At 52.3% G+C, this 23,104-nt stretch overlaps 1 protein-coding gene across 1 annotated transcript in view; it reads left to right on the plus strand.

The window, feature by feature from the left end:
• RAB11FIP3 (RAB11 family interacting protein 3) overlaps positions 1-19,194 on the plus strand; it is a gene marked incomplete at both ends in the record, with an annotated part of 76,023 nt that extends 56,829 nt beyond the window's left edge. Inside the window, 10 exons of the mRNA XM_080618415.1 lie at positions 3,440-3,574; positions 7,022-7,057; positions 9,569-9,662; positions 11,207-11,310; positions 13,594-13,734; positions 14,700-14,781; positions 16,818-16,955; positions 17,750-17,905; positions 18,213-18,353; positions 19,081-19,194. Coding sequence (XP_080474541.1) covers positions 3,440-3,574; positions 7,022-7,057; positions 9,569-9,662; positions 11,207-11,310; positions 13,594-13,734; positions 14,700-14,781; positions 16,818-16,955; positions 17,750-17,905; positions 18,213-18,353; positions 19,081-19,194 — 1,141 coding nt within the window. The remainder of the gene's footprint in view (positions 1-3,439; positions 3,575-7,021; positions 7,058-9,568; positions 9,663-11,206; positions 11,311-13,593; positions 13,735-14,699; positions 14,782-16,817; positions 16,956-17,749; positions 17,906-18,212; positions 18,354-19,080) is intronic.
• Positions 19,195-23,104: the final 3,910 nt, after the last annotated feature.

The following is a 23,104-nucleotide window of genomic DNA, read 5'->3' on the forward strand; positions in this document are numbered from 1 at the left end:
CTCCCATCCAGAAGCACTAATGCTCAGCTGCAGGTGGAAGAAGCAGTCTACATCTCACATGTGTCCAGGACAGCGTCACATTCCCACTCCTATTAGGGATGTGGCTCCTCGCAGAACCTTCCAGTACAGAAAACCACTGCTCAGCTTTCCCCACATCCTGTTGGATAGCTTTATCTTTCGAATTTTCTCTCTTGTGCTTGTATTTTTGGCTTTGATGTGATGCTTGGCTGGATTTGCACAAGCTGCAGCATCATTCTTTCTCTGTACAGCAAGCAGCATTTCCCTGCACTCCTTGCACTGGGGTCTGAAACCAGGCAAATACTGTTTTTCCATGCAAGGTGGATTGCGGAGCTGCTGTGACAGTACAAAACCTACCAGTACTTACTTTCTAAGATTAGAAAAAGCAGAAGCTGGAATGCTCAGCCCACCAAGTCTCTGTGATGACAAATAGCACCAGAGACAAGTTCCACCCTGGGGCAGGGCATCTCCGTGCAAGGCAGGAGCGGTCCCTGCCAGCCGCACCCTTGTCCTAAAGACAAGAACATGCTTTTTTCCTTTGGGATGATACACGTTAGTGCCTTTTGCAGCAGTGTAAACTTGTCATAACATTTTTTTGCTGTCTGCCTGTTTTCCACCAGCTTCCCAAAGCCCTTCGTAGGGTTTGGGCTGTTCTGGCTGCACGGGGCTGAAGAACTGCTCTCAAATCTCCACACCTGCACTTTGCTACATGCCAGGGCTGACTTTTGTTTTGGAAGCAGCACTTTTGAAGTTGTTAACTAAGCCTGCCATAGGAGAGTGTTGCTGTGGAGCATGCCTAACCCGTTACTTCAGGAAACCAGCACTCCAGAGCTTTATGTGATGGGATACCCTTTCAGTGAAAGGGGCACAAGCTCAGGCACGCTTGTCCTTTGATTGCACTGGGCAGAAATGCCAAGGGTGGCTGGCTGTCCTGGTGCTGCAGCTCTTGGATAAAAAGCAGCCTTGGTGTTCATTTTGAGTTTTACCTTGAGGGTGGGCTTCCAACCTGGTCCAGAAGGCTCCTGGCAAGAAAATACTCAGCTGAAGGAGCTTTGCAATCAGTTAGACTATATCTTGAACATCAGTCTAGAGCTTCCAGGTTGCCCACACGTTCAGTTTTCAAATTTTACTCTGTCAGATTATTGTCTCCCCTTTGCTCTCTGTCTCTTTGGATTTTATCCATGAGATCCTTCTCTGCAGCATCCCTCCTCTGCCGGGAGGGCCTCACTCAGCATGTGGCCACGCAGCTCGTGGTGGTTTATGCTGGAGACTCGCTGCTGGGGCTTGCTAGGGAGATAAACCCTGCACCACCTCCAGAGCCAAGAATGCAGTCTGTTTGAAACAGGATTTCCCCATGCCTTTCAGGTCTAGCCCTTACTGTGGCTTGTGCATGAAGGCCCTTAGCTAATCGTTCTCTGAGATTGGGCTGTTTTCCTGAATAAAGCCCTGCCACCCCGGTGCATTTAAACATAGGGAAGCTTTAAAGAACTACAGGATATTGCTGGTTCAGGCTCAACTCTTTCTTTTTTTTCGGCTGTGGGTTGAATATGAGGAATGGTATCACTTGTAAATGGTCACATCGCCACGCACCCTTTCCGTGTTACAAGAGAACAGCAATAATATCAACCAGTTTTCCTGCCACAGCTCCAGATCTTCACCAGAGCTCTAGTACGAACCCCAGTAAGCACCAGTGACCTATGGAAGACGAACATTACTCCACGAGACGGAGGGAGGAGGCAGGAAGGCTGCACGTGGCAGTTTGCCACGAGGGGAAGGTGGGGATGCTCCGAGGCACAGTGCGGTTGGGCTCCCACCCACTCAACGGGCACACAACCAACGCAGCCAGAGGCCGAGTATACGTGCATGCACCCGAAGAGCTGCCAGGCTGGCCTGTGGGCTCTCCTCCACACTGCTTTTCCCCTTTTTGATTAATGTTTGTTAGATTTGGGTTCACACCTCGCCCAGGGGTGCGCTCAGGTGAGCTGGTTTGGCCCTACTCACTGAGCAGAGCCCAGAAAAGGGCACATCCCTTCTTCAGATGCCACAAAGCTTCTGCCACCTCTTACCCTGTGCAAAGCCTGAGCAACTGAGCTGACTGCTGGTAAATAATTGTTACCCTGGTCCAAGCCTGCCCTGGAGGGTAGGAGAAATGTTTCCCAACTAATGTTCTTTTTCCAGGAATGGGAAGAGCTGAGTGTTTTGGTGTTTACTGTTGTTCAGTTACGTGTTCTAAGGGGGCCCGGAAATACTGTACAGACAGCACAAGCTCAGAGGCCTGACCGTGGGGATGGCTGGGCCACCAAAAATGTCACTGAGGGGTTAACACAAAGGGGCTGAGCCCTGCTGGGGTGTCCCATGCACTCAGCGTCTCCCGGGCCAGGACTTGCCAGTGTGTATCTGTATCTGACAAGCCCTTTCAGATGCCTTTTGGTTTTAAGCTTGCTTGTGTTTGCTCAGCCCTTTACCTGTCTTTCTTATTGAACTGCTTTGGTTTTTCACTATTAACCTTTCTTTGATTCAAGTCTGTGGCTTCCAGAAGCATGTTTTCCTACAGGAAGGTTTTGTGGTGTGTAGCTGGCCCCAAAGTACCACAAACTCTTTGCTGTTGAGAAACCCTTGGCCAAACTCTTCCTACCCAAGTCATGTCAGGTGGGGGAATGGCTCCCTGGCTTGCCAAATGCTGGTGGGTGCCTCGGAGCTTATTTTCCACGTCAGCAGCTGAAAATAAAAAGCTGATCCAGTCCCCTTAACTTCCCAAGCTGTTAAAGCCCTGTAGATGCCTGTGTCCCCTTGCCAAATGATGTTCTCTACAGTAAGACACCACCGCTACTTAGCTTCCCCATGCTTCATCTTGTAGGACAGAGCAGTTGAATTGCAACCACCTTTTTGAGCTCAGCTTAAAAGCTCCTTGCAATTAGAATCTGCCTCTGAGTGTTACTGAGGTGTGACCGCAGCAGCACGCTGCTCTGTTCTTAAAGCATCCATTGGAAACAATTTGGCTCTCCTGATACCCAGCCCAGCAGTGAGTTCAGTCTGCATTTACCGGGGCAAACCAGGACCATTGTTAGAGCATCCTGAGACAGGTTGCTTGGAAAATCCTGTTGGAAACTAAACTTTGTAGTCATGTGGGTTTGTGGAGAGCATGAATGTTCCCTTCACCAGGCTCTTGGTGGTCCTCCAAAAGAGCTGGCTGTTCAGGGCTTTGGAAACATGAACCAAGCTCAGCTGCTGTAAATTCGGCTTCTAAATTCAAGAGAGGGATAATGGCCCAATTTGCCTTGCAGTTTTTAATTGCAAGTCTTGTGTCTGCCCCCCAGAGCTCCCCTTCACCAAAGTACACTCAGCTTGTGGAAGCCACGGGTGAAGTCAGCCCTGTCTGTTCTGTTCTGTCCTGTTGAAATGACCCTTGTGATCTCTCTAGCACCCATCCGCTCGCTGTGAAACTGCACAGCATTATCGCAGATGAAGCATTTGAGTTTTACTGTAGCCAGTGCCACAAACAAATCAACCGCCTTGAGGATCTTTCTGCTCGCCTGAATGATCTTGAAATGAATAGGTAATTGGGCTCGTGCGTGGCCATTTCAGTGCTGGGAGTGATGGTCTGGAAGGGAAGACTCTCCTTTGTCTGGCACAGCTTTACTTTGCTGCTGTGTTGCTTGATTCCTGGTTGGGAAAGGGGATGAATTCCACCAGACAGGGTGAGCCTCTCCAGGTGGTAAAGGTCATCATAACCTTTATTAAGGTTATTTAAAGGCTGTAATAATGGAGGGCAAGAAGAGGTTTCCTTTACTCTGAGCCACAGAGGCTGGCAGACAATGAGAGTCTTCCCTTCTGCTCCGGGCAGCCTCTTTGCATGTCCTGCTGAGTGGTGGTTGCTTCTCCACACTGAGTTTTGCAGTCCTTGCACTGGGAGTTGAAAGCTGTAAGCTGATTGTGTACAGTATTTCTGTCACCAAGGAAAAGACCACCAGGCCTTCTGGCTGGTCATACTCAGTGTGGAGGCATGCCTAAGTTACTGGACCAACCTGGAAAAGCAAGTAGAGCCCATACTTCAGTAACCTGAAGACAGCAACTTGCTCTCCATGGCTTGGAACCTCTCCTGTAGATGCTTTTGCTTTGCCACGGTAAGATCTCATGTCATCCAGCTGCCTGCCCACTCATGGGCCACCACCAGCTGGGTGGATGTGATAAGAACCAGGGCCTTTGCATAGGAACTTCATGAGGTTTGAGTGTAATGGATGAGGTCCACCAGCCAGCAGCTGGACTTGCTGATCTGACAGGTGGGGAGGGATTTCTATTTGGTTTTTAGTTTTTCAGAGCTGTTTGTCATCTGCTGGGTAGAAGGATGGTGGCATTAATGATAATTGTGCTGCTCACATCTGGTGTACTCTTTCAAGTCTGGTTTTTGGTTATGCTCTTGGTCTTCGTCTGTCCTACACAGGGACAGTGTAACATGGGAGCTCTCTTGGGCTCTATAGCTATGGGAAGAGAACTGGAAAACAAATGGAAGCTTGACTTTAATTTTTTTTTAAATGGAAAATGTACTTGTCTCCCTTTCTGTTCCTCAGGTAAAGAGTTGTTGGAGGCCTTGAGGGTCGGTGATGGGTCTTGGGTTATGCAGTTAAGGATAATACTGGACTTCCCTTGATGCGCCAGTAGCCCCACTCCATTTCAGGCTTTCTCCTCTAAATTGACCTGCAGAGCTGAACTAACACCTCCGAGCCTCCTATGATGGATGGGACTTCCAGAGGAGGTTTCCCCATCCCGTAGTGTTGCGGTGGGAATTCCACAGGTTCTGATTTAACACATGTCCTTTGGGCTCAGGGCAAGCAGGTGTCCTTGTTCCTCCATCTGTGTCCAGGGTTTCCCATGCTCAAATTTGCTGGAAATTGGTTCCAAGTGCCATGTGCATGGACCCAGCGGAAGGGGCATTGCCCACCCTTTCTCTGTGAGGATGTGTAAGGTGTCCCCATGCAATGTGCAGGACATGGCAGGGCCTGTGGTTTGCTCCCAGTATCACCAGCAACAGGAAGCCCTCAGTGCGATGGGCAAGTCCCAGACTGCAGGCAAAGACTGCAGCAGGAACTGGACCAAAAGCTGAGCCCAACAGCCTCACACTGTGCCTGTCGAGGCCTGAAGACACCCGCTCCACAGAGGATGCTGGCAGCTGGGGTGAAGCCCAACTGCCTCACTCTTAAAGGTTGTGGGCATATATACATGCTTTATACTTGGAATAAGATGGGGAACCTCGTCCCAGCATTGGGACACTTCTGTCTGAGCCCAAGGCATGGGAAGGCAGGGAAGAAATCTGCAAGGAGCTTGGGATGAGCCAGTTCTGTGGAAGTTTTTAGTTTCAGTGTCCTTAACACAGTGCTTGTGTGTGGATCATCCCCTCCAAGAGTCACCTGCAGGTGCCAGCCCTGCTTTCCCGTAAGTGTTTGCAGGGAAGAACGTTTTTCCTCTCTCCAGTGCTGGGACATATGTGAATTCCTCATAGGAATTGCTGGCAAACACAAGGCCCTGACCTCGGGTGGGTGCCCAGTGTCCTTGAAGCCTGGCCAGCAGCAGCTCTCATGGTCCTTGGAAATGTGTCTGAGGATGTCCTTTTGACACGAGGGCTGGTGGCCCTGACAACAGCCCCTGGTGGGTCATTGTTGTTATAGAAAAGAAAATTGCCCTGAGCTATTTTTAATTCTTCCTTCTAAGAAGTAATGCAGTTGTTGCAATTCCTGGCAGGAGTGGACTCCCAGATGATTTTGTTTATGTTTTTTTAGTTTAAACTGAGCTAAGCACCGGGGAATGCAATTGCTGCTTCTCCACTCAGGCTAGAGCTGCGTTTGCTGCCATCACCCAGCAGTGATTTGTATCAGTGATGGGTCCCAGTGGCATCTGTTTGACAACAGTGTGTGTTTGGGTGGAAGATGAAGAGTGAGAGCCAAGCCCCTGCTTGCTTCACAGGCACACAGCTGCATCAGTCAGAGCGCTGGAGCAGCTCTGCTCTGGAGCAGGCTGAGAGAGCTGGGCTTGTTCAGCCTGGAGAAGAGAAGACTCCTTAAGGGGAGACCTTAGAGCAGCTCCAGTGCCTAAAGGGGCTACAAGAAAGCTGGAGAGGGGCTTTGGACAAGGGCCTGTAGGGACAGGACAAGGGGGAATGGCTTTAACCTGACAGAGGGGAGATTGAGATGAGCTCTTAGGCAGAAGTTCTTCCCTGTGAGGGTGCTGGGGCGCTGGCACAGGTTGCCCAGAGAAGCTGTGGCTGCCCCATCCCTGGCAGCGTTCAAGGCCAGGTTGGATGGGGCTTGGAGCAACCTGGTCTGGTGGAAGGTGAGAAGCTCCTGCAGCCCTGTCCTGAGGGGCAGGTTAACACAGACCTTGGCTGCTTGTACTATGGGTCACGCTGAGCCTGACCGCTGTGGTATGGTGGCAGCTGGGTCAGGAATATACAAAGCCAGGGTTGTGTGACCTCCGTCATCTCCCGGTGCAAAGCAGAGCTCATATCCCTGTCCAGTGATTCTAACCGTGCCCGTGCTCGTGCTCAAAACCCCGAAGGGGCCACAATCAACAGCTCCTGAAACGCCTGAGCTACAAGTAGGCACCGATTCCCTGCCAAACAGTGAGAATGACCTTTGTGGGAAGTGCCAGGCAGTGCAGAAGGGTGGAAGCACCTGTGTAGGGGCAGGGAGGGCCGGGATGCTGCAGGATCCATAGCTCAGTGTGCCCTTGGCGCTGGGCTGAAGCCCACCAACCTCACAGCTATTATTAGCACTTTCCTTGGGGATCAGTTTTCAGCCGGTGAGAGGACACAGCCGCTGCCACCGGTGAGGTTATTCCCTTTGGTCCAGTGTCGCTGCGTTGTTCCTGGCGGTGCCTGTGGCCGGGCTGTGCGGGTGCTGCATGCTGCATGGGCGCTCCCCTGTGCCCCGGAGTGCTTGGTGTTTCCTGCTTCCCTTCCTCTCCACTGTCAGCTTTCCTGACGCTTTCCTGTTTGTTCTTCATTCCGCAGCCCCAATAAAAGACTCTCAAGCAAGAAGGTGGCAAGGTAAGCTCATACTCCTGTTACTGCTTGGCGGGGGGAGGGTGTCCTTCCTAGCTGATGAGCCCAAGGAAGGAAGGCTGTCAAAATAAGCTTGTAGCTTCTGGACGCGTTGCATAGTGCTGGGGAAAAGCGGGTTTCATTCTGATCCAGTTTGCAATAACTGTTTGCAATAGCAGTGGGGGATTTCTCACCTGTGCACGCAGCTGGTGCCTACCTGATTTCTTCTGGGGCAAAAGTAAGGGTGCTTTCCCGCACCCGTCCTGCATGTGCCCTAGCAGGGGGCATGTGGAGTGAGGGGAGGAGTCTCTAGAAGGGCACGTCTCTCTGGACTGCTCAGCTGGGCTCTCTCCTCCCCAGTGGCACCATGGTGGGTCTCTAGAAGACCAGACCACTCAGTCGCCCTACTCTGAGGGATTTCCCCAGAACCCCCCAAGAAAAGCTACCCACCTTTAGGTGACTCTCTTGGTTCTGTTTGACTTTGCTCGTTGTAATCTCAGCACAGGACTCTCTGCTCTGTAAAGGGCTTTGCTCTGGGTCACTGCAGAGGGTCCAGCCTCTCTCAACAATGCTTGGTGCTCACCTTTCCTTTCCCAGCTCCACCATCCCTCCTCTTCTATGTCATCCTGCTTTTAAGAACACACTGAGGCTGCTCCTGCCCCTGGTCGTGCTGCCCCTGCCTTCTGCAGTTGTTTCTGAGTGGAACAGGAATGCTGCAGAGGAACAGCAGCTCAGTTTGGGCGATGCTCGTACGCCCATGCCCTGGAACTCGATCTACTCCTTCAGCTTCTCTCACTGTGCTCTCACACCTTTCCCTTCTCCATTTTTTTCCCTGTGGTCAGCAAGTCTCCCCTGGCACAATTTCCCCTCCTGGCAAGGAAGCAGGTCCCTGATATTACATTTCCTAGTTCCTGTCATCTTACTTTCTAGATCTTTGTTAAAAACACTGGCAGGAAAGAAGGTTGCAGAGAGCAGCTTATCTCCAGGTTTCCTGTTTTAGAACTAGTTTTTGTCACGTGTCTGGCAGAGCAAATTTAGGGAGGATTTGAGTTAAACTTGGGAATGGAAGTGCCCTCTTATGGGATTGAGCCCTCCTGGCCCTTTGCATGTGCAAGATGCTTTTCTGAGACTGGGACTTGTGGGCTTAGGTAAATATTGGTTAATTCAAGAGCAGTTGAGTTTAATTTGTGATAATGAGAGAGAGAACAGGCTTTTGCTGCAGAGTAGAGCCAGATCCTTCAGATGAGCCCAGAGAAAGCCCTTTGGAGATACTGTAATTACTGAATAATACCAAAACATGTGCTTTTAGAAAACTGATTTTATTTTGGTAAGGGCTCTTTCCTGGGTTTTGTTATCCAGGTTCTGCTTGTGCCAAGAAATCTCAGCTGCTTAGGCTCTGTTGTGCCTTGGCATGATTTAAATGACAAATGTGCCTGAGAGTTTAGAATCTAAATATATATTCAGGGTGAGGATACAAAATAAGGCTGGTAATCAGCTATAGGCTCTTTGGTAAATGCCACTTATGCTTCATGAATATTTGCATGAGGATATTGCGTAGCAGGGTGAATTTGAGAGCCCGCCTTACAAATTCCTAAGGAAAACTAAGGCTCAAAGAGACCTCCATGGTTTTCCCATTCACCTCCTGCTCAAAGCAGCACAGGCTGCTCATCATTCATGTTGCAGTGGGGGAATAGAGTGGTTGCCTCCGGGCAGCATTTGCCTGGAGCTCACAAAGCTGGAGCACAACTCCCCCTCCCCATGGCAATAGCAGTTTGTAGTGCCATAAGTCCATGGAGCTGATCCACAGCGATACCACAGGGATGAAGCACAAATCAGCCCCTCCACAGGGTGTCCTTCAGAGCGCTGCAGAGTGCGGCCACCAGTGTCACAAGGCCTGGGTAATGATTAGCTCGCTCTGGGCTGTCGTGGCTGGTGTGAGGAGGTGGGCTGGGGTGTTTCACAACAGCTTCAGGGTGTTGTTTCCTGCCCTCCTTCCTCTTACACCCACTGCCCCCCCTTCTTATTAACCTTGTCAGTGGCTGGAGCAGAGTACTCTGTCCTTTGCTGGATAACACATGGCCTTGGTCGGTTCATAACTCAGGAAAGTGAGAAGAGTGAGCTTTTATCTCTTCCCATTCCAAAGAGCAAGAGCAAATGATCACAGGATGAAGTCCCAGCAGCATGTCCACGTCTGCGCTTCGCTCAGCGGGCGCTTTTGTTCAGCCGGTAAGCAGCCACCCTTCAGCCCTGTTATTAGGGCACACTGGGGTGCTGGGCTTACTGCAGAACTTGATAGTGAGAAGAACCACTGCTCTGCCAGGGACCTGGTCCATGCTGCCCTTTGCTGTAAATCCAGCAGCCCAAGAAGGAGCAGTGCTCTTAAATCCCTTTGGAAAAGGAGGTGGCAGCTGAGGAGGGGAGAGAGGGGACCGGTTGTCATCTGGAATTGCCATGCCCTGCAATGGTCACTCTAATGCTGGTGTTGCTGTGGGTTGGGGTGGTTTGTCTCTATTATAGACAGTTGCATCAGACAAGCACTTTGGCCACGGGGGTGATGGAGGACTCCTACCGGGACACGCTGGAGTGTACAGAAGAGGACATCACAGACAAGGTAAGGGTGGTGCTGTCTGTGCTGTCCTGGGGCTTGCAGTGCCCTCAGATCTGCAGGCAGGAGTTAGGCTGAAGCTTCTCACACTGTGCAGCAAGGGGTAGATGGGTGCTGGAGCCCTCCTCATTGAGGGGATGGAGAACAGGAGCACTGAGTTGAATTGCAGTGGTCCTGTGTCAGGTCAGGAGATGGCACTGGTGTCTTCTCCACAGGGTGGAGGTGGGGAGAGGGAGGAGTAGCTACTTGCAGGCTGTATTTTCACTTCTGCTTCACATTAGATGTTCCCAAATTCTGCTTTTCTGAGATGAGCAATGTCTCCTGATGTGAAACAAGGAATTCCTGTCCTTGGCATGCTCTTGCTGCTGCTGTTCATGCCACCAGGATGTAAAACTGATTTTGTGCCGGTCCGGTTGGGGTTTACTAGGGTGTTATGAGAAAAGGATTATAGGACAAGATAGGAGCATGAGAAGGGCTTTGCTTGAGCACCCCTAGCTTAAAATAGTAGGGAACAAGGAAAGTTAAAGATAACTGAGCTGTGGCTTGTGTAAATGTCTGCTGCAGTCCTGAGACTCCTTGAAAATGGCTTTTTAATTCTGGAATCACAGAGAGCTGCATGGAGCAGCATGTGGAAGAGAAATACATACACATGTGGCTGCACTCAGGTGTCACTATAATGCATAGAAGACTGTTAATGAAATTAGGTATCATAATTTTTACAAGTCTGAAAGATGGATAAAACACGTTCCTTAGGGCATCTGGCTCGAGAAACCTTGTATGTACTGCTGAAAAAGGCCTTGTGTCTCCAGGTTTCCTTTTTGAACACACTTGCATGTTGCTTGCTGTTCTCCCAGAGCAGTGGGTTGGGTTTTGCAGACATGCTCCTAATTGCCCCTTTGCTGATCATTCTTCTATGGGTATAAATGGGATTGGAATGAATGGAAATGCAAACACAGCTGAAATAAGCCCCATGTAGGTACAGAGAGAAAACATTCATCCCTGATCCTTTCTCACCAGCCAGCCAGTCACACTCCTATGTGACATCATTCCCATAGAGCTGTGAACCAGCATCTCTCAGTCCTGTTTCAGGCAGCAGGTGGTTATTCCCTGCCTCAGGTCAGAGCAGAGCTCTGGTCATCCAGCTGGGGTCTTTCCCTCTAGACTTCCATGTAGGATATCACCACAAAGTAAGGGAAGTGTGAAGCCTTTGGCCCCATATTGGTTCATGGGAGACATCAAAACCTGAGCAGCCAGGGTGTAAAAGGATGTTTTAAAAGGATGCTTTAAATCAAGGCATGATTCCAGCAGCATCTGAAAGAGCAAACCCCAGTGATGGCTCCTGCAGCTCTGGCCACCTTGTGTGGTGGAGAGCAGGATGCAGGTGATGCCAGGAGCTGTGTCGGGGTAACAGGCTCTGAATCAGTGCAGCCAACTGTGGCAGCCCTGGAGCTGTGCCATGTGCTGGAGGCAGTGGGAGTCGCTCCAGCACTTGGCGCCGCTCTGCCAGCGGGTTTGGGCAGGGTGGCTGATCCCCTTCTCCTCTCATACAGGTGGTGTTCCTGGAGAAGCGGGTGACGGAGCTGGAGAAGGACACAGCTGCTAACGGCGAGCAGCACAGCCGCCTCAAGCAGGAAAATCTGCAGCTTGTACACAGGTAAGGCACCCCGGCTTGTGCTGTGGCCAAAACACAGCTTGGCATCGCCCCAGCTGCCTTTTCCTTTCCCCTTCCATGCTCTGCAGCATCCCAAGCCTTCCCTGCAGCCAGCTGCCTGCCTGTGTGCAGGGAGGAGCTGCTGGAGCATGTGGGAAAGGAGGGGGATGGACACAGAACAGCCGGAAAGCTTCACAGCTCTGCCCTGGACAATCAGATCCTGCCCTGGCAGAGCGCAGCCGTGGTTAAGTCCAGCTGGGATTCTGACTGCCTTCTCTGTTCAAGAGTTGTGCCATCCTACACGTGCTTTCCTGAGCCTCTGGAAAATCCCAGGAGCACAGGAAATGAGTTTCAGATCAGCTGGGATAAGTGTCAAAGATCATAGAATCCCAGACTGGTTTGGGTTGGAAGGGACCTTAAAGCTCATCCAGTTCCAACCCTCTGCCATGGGCAGGGACACCTTCCACTAGAGCAGGTTGCTCCAAGCCCTGTGCAAGATCTTTGCAATGTTATGCTCAGATGCATGTAACTGTGACAAGGCTCTTTAGATCTTTTGTTGAATATTTTTATGTGCTTCCCTGCCCCACATGTCCATCCTGAAAGGTGTCTGTGGAGCTCTGGAGCTCCAGGGGTTGGCTCAGAGAACCATAGCAGGGGTAATGCTGCTTGGAAAGCTTCCCATTCAGGGAGGATGTGTACTTCATCCTCACTCTGTGTGGAATTTCTGGCCTGCATTTTCCCATTAGTTCTGGGTGGAAGGGTCAGCAGGGTCCCTACCACCCATCTCTACCTTCTCCACAGCCAGCCTTGAGCCTGTTGCCTTCAGATCTGGGATGGGGTGTAGCCCTTTGGATCCCATTTTACGTAATCACTGTCTTTACTAATCTGGCAGGCTTCTTTCTCCCAGCAGCATATTTACCCTTGGCAGATAAACCCAGCAGGAGTTTATCTATAGGGCTGTAAGACTGTTAAGTAACAATCGTGTCAGTGATTCAGACAAAGGTTCCTATAAGCCCTGATGAACTTCGCAGCAGGGAAATGTTTTCACTTTAGCAGCTTGGCCCAGAAGTGTCAGTCACTTTTAATCAAGCAAAGCCCCGAGTGCAGTCATTGCTGCTTGAGGAATAGGTTCATGTGGCAAAAACCCTTCCCCACCTGCCTGTGCTAAGCAGTTCCATCAACTCCAGCACGCTCTTGGCTCTCGTGCTGCCCAGGCTGGGTGCTTTGTGCAGGGCAGGGATGTGGGTGGTCTGCCTGCTCCAGAGGGCCAGCTCGGTGTGCTGGCTTTTCTCTGAGCAACAAGACTACTTCAGGGAAGAGTAAAGGAGCCCAAAACACTAGAAATGGCTGCAGGAGGATTTCTCTGCCATGGCCACTACAGGTGGAACCACAACCCTGGAATTTATGGTTGAATTTGGTGATCTTAAAGGTCTTTTCCAACTTAAATGATTCTATTTGGTTACTGCTTGTTCTGGGGGATGCTGTGACTGTGACCCACAGCTTGTGGGTTCTAAAGTGGTTACTGTGCCTCCACCCTCACCTCACTCTCTCATTGGCCTCCTCCTTAAAGAGAGATATGGGGACATAAACTAGACAGAGACAAACCAGCACCACCTGCTTCTTATATTTGACTGCCATGTTGGTCAGCAGCTGTGTCCTTGGGAGTTCCCTGGACTGTAGTGTTGCTCTCCCACTGCATCTGCTGGGATAAAGTGAATCACAGAATCCCAGACTGGTTTGGGTTGGAAGGGACCTTAAAGCTCATCCAATTCCAACCCCTTGCCACAGGCAGGGACACCTTCCACTAGACCAGGTTGCTCCAAGCCCCATCCAACCTGGCCTTGAACACTGCCAGGGATGGGGCAGCCACAGCTTCTCTGGGTAACCTGTGCCAGCGCCCCAGCACCCTCACAGGGAAGAACTTCTGCCTAAGAGCTCATCTCAATCTCCCCTCTGGCCGGTTAAAGCCATTTCCCCTTGTCCTGTCCCTACAGGCCCTTGTCCGAAACCCCTCTCCAGCTTTCTTGTAGCCCCTTTAGGCACTGGAGCTGCTCTAAGGTCTCCCCTTAAGGAGCCTTCTCTTCTCCAGGCTGAACAAGTCCAGCTCTCTCAGCCTTCACTGCTATAGGTGTTCTTCCTCTGAAAGCTCACCCTGATTTACAGTGTGCTGCTCCCAGTTCTCCTTCCGGAGAAAAGGTGTGAAGAGAATGTGATCCCTCCCTTTGGATGGCATCGTGCCAGGGTTGAGCCATCAGGAATGGTTAATCCTCTGTCTCCTTTTCACAGAGCAAATGCTCTCGAGGAACAGCTGAAGGAGCAGGAGCTGAGAGCTGACCAAACACTGCTGGAGGAGATTAAGAAGCAGAGGGAGCTGCTGAGCAAAATGGAGAGGGAGAAAAGCATTGAGATTGAGAACCTGCAGGCCAGGTGGGGCTGGGGCAGGGCTGGGTGGTCGCAGGGCTTCTGGACCCACATCTGCACACTGGAATATGTGTACATGCTGTCACTTTGTGACTGCAGCCTTGGGGACACAAAGTGTGGTCGACAGTGAGTTTAACTTCATGAAAGGTGTAAACAAAGTCATTATAAACCTTGAGTTTTGGCTGCTTCTCCTACCTTCATTCCAAAATCAAGTCCCTCCTTTGATCCTAGTCTCAGTCTCTATATTTGAACTTCCCTGATGCAGTTTCAATTTAAGGTCACATCCATGTGCCTGCCCTGCAGTGTGTGAATGAAGAGGTTTGGTAGTGCTTATTCCCATGAATGACCTGCGGAAGCACATTTGATGCTCACATGTTTTCCACCTTCCATGGAAACATGGAAACCTGGGAAGGAAGAGTTGTCTGACAGGCAGTGTCCCAGGGTACTTCATGCTACCTGTTGGCTTCCAAAGGAAAAAATCCTGTGGGAGAGGTTTAATTTGACAGGTTTTTGCTGCTGTTCAACCCCTGCAGCAAATGAAGGATGAAGGTAGTGGGCTTTTTTACCAGGACAGTTACCATGGCAAATGAATGTTACTTTACCTGGAGGAAGCAAAACCAAAGCCCTCTCTGAACCCCTGCACTGACTCTGCCCAGGCCATGTTGCTGCTTTTTGGTGCCAAGCTGAGGCTCGTCCGTGAACTGATAAAGCCCTTGGCCTAAAGATGAGAGTTGGACCTAGTTGAGAAGAGCATGGCTGTGGCCTCCAGACTTGCCAGAAGTCGTGCGAATGCCCTGCTTTGTCCCCTGGGAGTAGAAGTTGTTGAAGTCTCAGAGTTTGCTTTGAAAAGATAACTCCCTGCTGGCTTGCCTTCAGCAGGTCCTAGTTAATATTCCCTGTGATGTTCCAGCCAGGTCTCCCACACTCGGGGTGCTTGGGTGAGTTTCTTATACGTCTCTTTCCTGTTGCAGGCTGCAGCAACTGGATGATGAGAACAGCGAGCTGAGATCCTGCGTCCCGTGTTTAAAAGCCAACATTGAACGACTTGAGGAGGTGAGGACAAGGGGTGCTGGAGTGCCCACACCAGAGCTCAGTTCTCATGTGAGATCTGTTTAATGTATGAGCAAATCAGCTGTTTCTGGGCTCCAGTCCTTGCAGAGCTTGCCTCGGACCAGAGCTATTCCATCCTACTATCCGTACAGGATCCCAGGGTTTGGCTTGGACACTGGGATTAAGAAATCCCTAATAAATCTCTCTGCGCAGTGGTGACAGCCCTGTCCTGCCTGGTTAGCAGGGGACTCATGCCCTCTTGTGGAAGCTTGTCCCCATCCCTGCGGCCACAGCCCAAGCAGGACAGTCCACTGCATGGGAGGAGGAGGAGCAGCCGTGCTTCACCTCTACATCCTGCCTGGGCACATGTGCTCTTGCTGGATTGGAGAGTTGAGTGTCACAGATGATAGAATCCCAGACTGGTTTGGCTTGGAAGGGACATTAAAGCTCATCCAGTTCCAATCCCCTGCCATGGGCAGGGACACCTTCCACTAGACCAGGTTGCTCCAAGCCCTGTCCAACCTGGCCTTGAACACTGCCAGGGATGGGGCAGCCACAGCTTCTCTGGGCACCCTGTGCCAGCGCCTCAGCACCCTCACAGGGAAGAACTTCTGCTCTTAGAGAGCTCATCTCAGTCTCCCCTCTATCAGGTTAAAGCCATTCCCCCTTGTCCTGTCCCTACAGGCCCTTGTCCAAAGCCCCCCTCCAGGTTTCTTGTAGCCCCTTTAGGCACTGGAGCTGCTCTAAGGTCTCCCCTTAAGGAGCCTTCTCTTCTCCAGGCTGAACAAGCCCAGCTCTCTCAGCCTGTATTCAAGGCCGTGCAGCTGCTGATGGGGCTGGGTTGGGAGGTTTGCCATGGCACCACAGTCTCCATGGGATGGACGAGATCCTCATTTTAGGAGAGGATGTGGGTTACAGATGTAACATGGTGCAGAGGCTGTGTGCTGTTTCTTTTCAAACTTGTGGCAGATGTAAGATTAACAATGCAGTGAAATCCAACCTCTCTGCCTGCTGAAGGCACTCAAGCATTTCATCTACTCACAGCCTTTGAGCCCCTGGGGGAGTGCTGCAGTTCCATCTCTACTTGATGTGGCCATGGTGATGGTCTTTGTCTGCCAAGAACTTGTAAGCTCAGTGCATGGAGGCTGGGGTAGGCAAACCACTGTGGGCCTGAAGATAAATTTCCTGCCTAGGTGTGTTTAGCCACACAAAGTTGGTTTTGATCCTTAATCTCCCTGCAGAGCCACACTGCTTTTATCCACAGTTAATGGGATTAACAAGGAGCAAGAGGTGCAGATACTGCTCCTCCCTGCTGAGGAAGGATTTTGTTGTCAGCCTTCCATTTCCTCCTGATGGGGCTTTTGGTGCTCTCCTCCATGGATACGCCAGCCCCAGCAGCTGAAGCTCCCCCTTGGAGCTGTTTTCACCTCTTCATGTCATGGGTCATCCAGCACCAGTGCTGACTGGGTTCTTGTGGCATTTTTGGCTGTCTGAAAGCCAAAAGGGGCTTTCGTAGAGGGGACCAAGCAGGAGAGCTGGGCTGTATGTTTTCATCCTGGTTTGAACTGGTTGTATTCGTTCTTGGGTCAGTCCTCAGTTAAATTCTTTCATATCTGAAACAAAGGATGAGCATCCCTAGAGTAGCTTAACATCTTGGATTCATGGCTTTTCTGAAATCCAGACCTCATTTTGTGTCTCTTCTTGGCCTGTAGCCCTTTGCTGGCTCCAGGCCCACCCAGGCAGTGTCCCACACCAGGGTATTTGCCTGTGTGCGTTTATTCTTGAGTCATCTCTTACCGCCTCTCTCTTAGCAATGCTGTTTTGGTGTGTGGCTCTTCTTGCTGCTGCCAAAGCACTCAGGCTCTGAAGCCCTCCGCCAGCAAATGAAATCCCAGCAGGCAGAGCATCCAAATGCGTCAGCAAGAAGAACCTTCCCCGTGGTGCTCAGCATGTGCCATGTCCTTGAGCAAGTGGGAAGAGCCCTGGCAAGCACCGAATGAAAATGGGCCCTGAGACTATTGCTCTGTGTGTCATTACAGGAGAAGCAGAAGCTGCTGGATGAGATCGAAGACCTCACAGTGCAGCTCACAGAGGAGCAGGAGAAAAAGAGGAAGATGGGGGACAAGCTGAGTCAAGAGAGGCACCAGTTTCAGAAGGAGAAGGAGTCAACACAGGAGGTAAGTAGAGCTGGGGCTGTTTGCCACAGCCCTGGCCTGCTAATCCCTCAAGGTAGGGCTGTGTGAGGAAGCTGGCCTTGGTAGCCTCCAAAAATAGGTGTCACTGGAGCTTTTGGTCCTGCCTGGGCAGAGAAAGGTCATACAGCAGCTTCAATATAGAACATCCGTGGCTTTTGGCTGTGTCAAAGTTTAGCCCATGTATCTGCATCTGTAGACCCATGGGGCTGTGCCACCTCCAGTCCCTCTTCCGCGTGGGACAAGCACAAGGATGATGGCACATGGAGCCAACAGGCATTAGCAGGCAGGAGGAGAGGGGTGCAAGGCTGCTTGGGAGAGAGCTGCCAGCCTCTGTGTACTTAGGGGCAGAAACTCAGCCCCTTACAGGCATCTGGGGTTGGTAATTCCAGCTGGAGTCTCTTTCTAACTTTCTGTTACAGTTGGCTTTGGGCCTCAAGGTGGAGATTATTGTCATTGTGGTGATGCTGAGAGCACTTGGGTGAGGTGGGGAGTCACCACACTGGGCAGGAGGGAGCTCTCCAAGCCCATGGAGGTTGCTGGTGGGGTCTGTCTGCTGCCACATGGTGCTCTAGCTAAGTCCTTCCAGGGCTGCTGTCAGGGGTTTCAGTAGCTTCCCCTCTTCTGTCTGCTAGAGGTGTGGGAGAGGAAGGGGAAGACCCCGAGAAGGATCTGTTAATCCTGCTGCAGCAATGGATGGGGCCTAGCTGTGGACCAGTGAGAGCTGCCAGGCTTGCAGGGGTTGTGGCACTCAGTTGTCCTCTTCTCTTGTGCTGCAGCTCATCGAGGACCTCCGGAAGCAGCTTGAGCACTTGCAGCTGTTCAAACTGGAAGCTGAGCAGCGGAGGGGCAGGAGCAGCAGCATGGGGCTGCAGGAGTACAACAGCAGGACACGGGAGACGGAGCTGGAGCAAGAGATCAAGCAGCTCAAGCAGGTACCCAGTGCTGGGCAGGGAGGGAAGCGTCTTGGGGCTGCTTGGGGATGCTGATTCCCTGACTCGCTGACCCGAGGAGTGGTCAGCAGGAGCCTGGGGGCTGTGTCCCAAGGAGGTGACCGTGGGTATGGCAGCCCACTGCCTTCTTGCTCTCCTGTCCTGGGACAGGAGAGGTTGGCTCCTTCTGAGAGAGCCCCTCACTCTGCCGAGACTGAGTCAGGAGACTGTGTGCTGTTCCCAGTGCTGTGTGAGCTGCTCTGAGGGCACCACGTGCTTCAGCAGCATCTGGTTTGTCTGTTGTGAACAGGATAACAGGAACCTGAAGGAGCAGAACGATGAACTGAATGGGCAGATCATTAACTTGAGCATCCAGGGAGCAAAGAACCTCTTCTCAGCCTCCTTCTCTGAATCCCTGGCAGCAGAGATCAGCTCAGTCTCCAGAGATGAGGTACGTGCCAGGGGGAACTGCTTACCTCAGCCACATCTTCCTGGGGTGACTGGTGCACACCAGAGGGCTGCTGTGGCCCTGTCTGTAGTCCAGCTCACTCCCAAAATCCACTCGAAAGCTGTTGTGAGCTAAGAACTACCCACACAACTGTTTGCAGAGCTTGCAGGACTTCCCTGCCTGCCAGCCTCCTTCCTGGGAAGAGGGGAAGCTGCTCCCCGTCTGCTGATCCTGGCAGCTCCGCTTTGCTGCCATGTGACAGCCTTCCTCTTCCTGGGACACACCAGCCACCACGGCATGTGTCTGTCTGCCTGTAGCTGTCTTAAAACCCCAGAGCATCTGCCCTGGAGATGGTGGCTGCTGTGGTGTGTGTTCCCCCTGCTCCATGGCTGCACCCCAGATGCTGGGGTGTGAGCCCGTGTGAGCATCAGAATTCAGTCTTTCAGACCCCATGAAGTGGGGAAACACCTGGGTGTTCTGGGGGGCAAAGAGAGACGGGTGCTCCCTGCTTTCTACATCCTATCTGGCTGAGGACTTGAGGAAGGACAAGAGAGGGCAGAACCAGCAGCTGGGGGAATTCTCCCTGATCGCTTATACATGGCCAGGAACATCCCAGGCCAGAGTGAAGAAAGGGGGAAACCTCTGTGGTTGCACAGAGCTATGAGAAGCCCCATTCCTGTGCTGGAGCAGCAGGCACTGACCACTCACTCCCTTTCTCCTTCCTTTGCAGCTCATGGAAGCAATTCAAAAGCAAGAGGAGATCAATTTCCGCCTGCAGGACTACATTGACAGGATCATTGTGGCCATCATGGAGACAAACCCTTCCATCCTGGAGGTGAAGTAAGGGCGGCCGAGAGCCGCCGGCTGCGCGCTCGGCGAGGGGTGTGCATTTGCTGCTCTGAGAGGATAAAGAGGGACTGGGAACGTCTATGCTCTTGATGAAGGCTCAAGGAAGCATCGCATCAGGTCGGCGGGTGAATTAGCCAGCGGAGCAGGGATAAGGAAGACCAGCAGCAAGGCTTTGTTGTCTGACTCCAATGGTTTGAAACCCTTCTGGGTTTTGGGGGGTGAAAGGGAACCTGGAGAAGAAACACAGGCAATGGGAAGCTGCATCTGAAGCTGTCCCCACAGCAGCATCGGACCCTCTGGGTGCGGGGTGTGAGCAGGAGCTGTGAGGAGATGGAAGAGGAAGCAGTGGTGCTGACGCTTTCCCTCGCTGCCCTGTCCAGCCCAAGTATCTGCTTTGCCAAAGTGTCCCTGACACAGTCACTCACTGGGGCAGATCTGAGGGAGAGGGAAGCGTGTCCCAGGCTTGTAGAGGGTTCTGCTTGGTTTGTTTTTCAATTAACTTAATGCAAATGTCCTCATTCAGCTGGCACAGTTAATCCTTGCCCTGCTGCTCCTGTTGGGAAGGGGCTGTGTGCTGGCTCCTCGCCCCTGGTGGCAGGCACAGGCAGGGAGCAGCCCTTTCGGGACACTTTGTCACCTGCCTCCTTATTTATTTGGCTGTCCGTGGCTCACTCCTATCGGCATGTCTCGGCGTTCCCGGCTCTGCCGCCCTCCTCACGGCTCCCACGGATGGCTCTGGGAGGAGAGGCGCCCTCAGCCCCCACTGCAGACACACGGATGCTGTCTGTCTGTCCAGCCTGCAGGGATGGAGGGGAAAGGCTGCAACTCTTCAGTCTGCACCAGAGGCTGGTCCTGGCATACACGGAGCTGCAGTGGAGAGGCCTGAGCTCTCCCAAGGTCCCCGGCCTGGGGCCAGTGGCCTGTGCCATTCCTACCCGGAGCAGGGCTCTGCTGGTGATAGCTGCAGTCCTGGAGGAAGGGCCCGCTCCGGCCGCCTTTCCTGCTGCTTCCCTGCGCTGCAGCCGGGGATGGAGCCACCGCTCTCATGTCTCAGCCTGGGCTGAAATCCCTCTGTGCCGCTGGGGAGAGGAGACCAGAGGTGCAACAGCAGCTCCCTGGGAAACAAAAGCCATGTTTACACCAGACAGCTTTTGGCTCGCTGGCACGTAGCGTGACCCTGGGGAGCAGCCGTGAGAGCCAACCTGCTCCTGTCCGGCACCGGGACGAGAAGCCAGCGGCCCCCCAAGGATCCAGCTTCAGGTCAGGCCCAAAGAGCCGTTCTTCTTCCTGCTTGCAGGTTCGGAGGTGCCAGGAGCGGCCTGAAAACAGAAGCCAACAGCGATCCCTTGGCGGGTGCCCACTCCTCCCCACAGCACTTCCACGCACACAGTTGGCACCTCTCTTCCCATGGCGGCAGAGCTGGGTGTCACCCGAGGGTGGCACCTACCACAGCCTTATCCCTGCTGGGTGCTCCCCGCGCTGTCGGCATCGGCCGCCACCCCCCTCCCTGCTCACACCGCTCCTGTGGGTGCTGAACCCGGGGTGAGCCCCATCCCCTTGGCCGAGGGGGGATGGACACCCCCTGCACACCCCGTCCCCTCCCTGCCCCAGGTCCGCGGGAAGAAGCCACGTAATGTACATTTCCAGAGAAGTTTTGGGTGTAAATCAGTGTATACTTGGAGAGGGAAAATTTTTCTATCTTGTAGAGTAGGTATTTTTATAGAATGAAGGTTGCTCATTTTTTTAATACTTTAAAGAAGAGAGAAATGTATCTGTGTATACACAAAAGCATATATATATGTATAAATATATAAATATGGGAGATCTGCCTTTCTCCACTTGGGATCTTGGATTCCCAGTTCTCAAACAATCGTCTTTTTTCCCTGTCTCTCACAAAGAGGTACTGTAACTGTAAATAAGCACCGGGGAAAAGTTCTAAGCACTGACTTGCACATTCACCATGCTTTAAAATCCTTATGGAAATAGACACTAAAAACTGGACTTCCCAGAAATGTTCCTCTTTTCCCTACCGGTATGTGAAGAAAGTTCCCTCCCCCCTCCTCCAAAAACAAAAGAGGCAAAACCAGTATTGTCTTAAATGATGTATCAATTCTTGTCCGATTAAAAGCTGTTACTATTCCTGCCCGGACACCTTCTTTACACATGGATGTCAATGGTGCAGAGCATCCCACTGCTGGCTCCCCAGCACGGCAGGATGGGGGTGGAAATGCTCCAGCCCTAAAGAGAGCCCTGGTGTGGGGAGATGAGGATGGGGAGCCAGGACCTGAATGGCTCCAGAGCGGCTGGAGTGAAGGGGAACCGAAGCCTCTGTGCGGGTGGGATGAGGGGGATTCTCATCCCTGGCGGGATGAGGGACAGTCAGAGCTTGTCCCTTCTCCATGTGCCCTGCTGCTCTGGAGGGGTTGGGCTGACTGGGGCAGGCTGTGGCTAGGCACTGGTGGGACTCACTGGGCTCTGCTCCAGGTGGGGACCTGGAGGCCTTCCCAAGCCCTCCTTACACTGCTCTAAACCTCTCTGAGCACCCGGCTGCTGGAACTCTCTACAAATCCCTTAAACGCTCTTACCCGCCCTGCTAAGCTGCTCCACACCCCTCTGAGCTTCCCTCCGCCTGGGAGCTGCCCCACAGGGCTCGGGCGTGCAGAATTCCCGCTCTGCTCCCGGGGTGCCTCCGCATGGCTCCGGGCTGCTGCTCTGAACTCCTCCAAGCAGCCCCGCGGCACCCAGAGCTGCTGCAAACGAGCTCCGAGGGCCTCTGTGTGCTGGGAAGTGCCTCCTGATACACCCTGAGAAACACCCCAAAGTGTTTCAGACTGCTCCATGCTGCGCCGAGCAGCACCGAGGGGCCTAAAACATTCCCGAGCATCTCTAAAACATCCCTGAGCATCTCTAAAGCACCTCTGTGGCATCCCGAACTCCTCAGCACCCCTCTAAGCAGCTCTAGTGCACACCGGGACTTCTTTGAACACCCATAAGACTGATTTTACAGCTCCTCTGAAAAGCTCAACCTCCAGCATCCTGAAGCTGATCTAGGAATGGGGGAAGCAGGTGACTCTGGGGGCATTGGTACAGTGCTGGGTTGCCTCAAGGAGCTGCAAACCACCTCCAAGCAGCTCAGAACTTGGGAAGGACAGACCCTGGCACAGAGCTGGAGCTCTTGAATTGCTCAAATAGCTCTTAGGCTCCTCAAACCAGCACTGAAAGGCACCAAGATGCTAAAACTGCTTAGAGCCATTCAAGGTAGCTCTTGAAGCCCTCTAAAACTCTTACAAAACTCCTTGAAATAGCTCCAAATGGATCGCAGAGAAGGTCTCGCAGCAGCTCTGAGGCACTCCAAACCTCCTCTGCGTGGCTGTGAAATGCCTCAAGTGCTCTAACGCTGCCTGAAAGGCCCCTGAACCTCCTCCAGCTCTCTCAAACGCACCTCTCAACAGCGCTCAAACCTTCCAGGAACGCCTCTAAACTTCTCCAACCAGTTTGAAACCACCCTCAGCCCCTTCTGGGTGACACCAGAGAGGGGTAAGCGATCCTCAACCCGCTCTGTGCTGCTCCAGAGCTGCTCCAAAACGCACCAACGATGACCTGTGGCTGCTCAGAAGCACCCAATTTCTCCTGCACAGCCTCTGAAAAGGGCTCTAAGTGGCTTCAAAAATCTCCAGCCTCTTTGAAGCTGCCCTGGAAAAGCCCTAAAGCTCTGAAAGCTCTCCAGAGTCTCCAGAACAGCTCTGGAGCTGCCACGAGCTGCCACAAGCTGCTCTTGCGCAGCATGGTGCTGGCTTGGCTCAGTGCTGGTGAGCTTCTGAGCAGCTCCAGGCAGCTCAGGGTTCATCTCCATTAGAAACAAACCTAAATGCCTTTAAACAAATGTATTTGCTATAGGGTTAGAG

This window comes from Psittacula echo, assembly GCF_963264785.1.
Source record: "Psittacula echo genome assembly, chromosome: 5".
In the NCBI taxonomy this organism is placed as follows: domain Eukaryota; kingdom Metazoa; phylum Chordata; class Aves; order Psittaciformes; family Psittacidae; genus Psittacula; species Psittacula echo.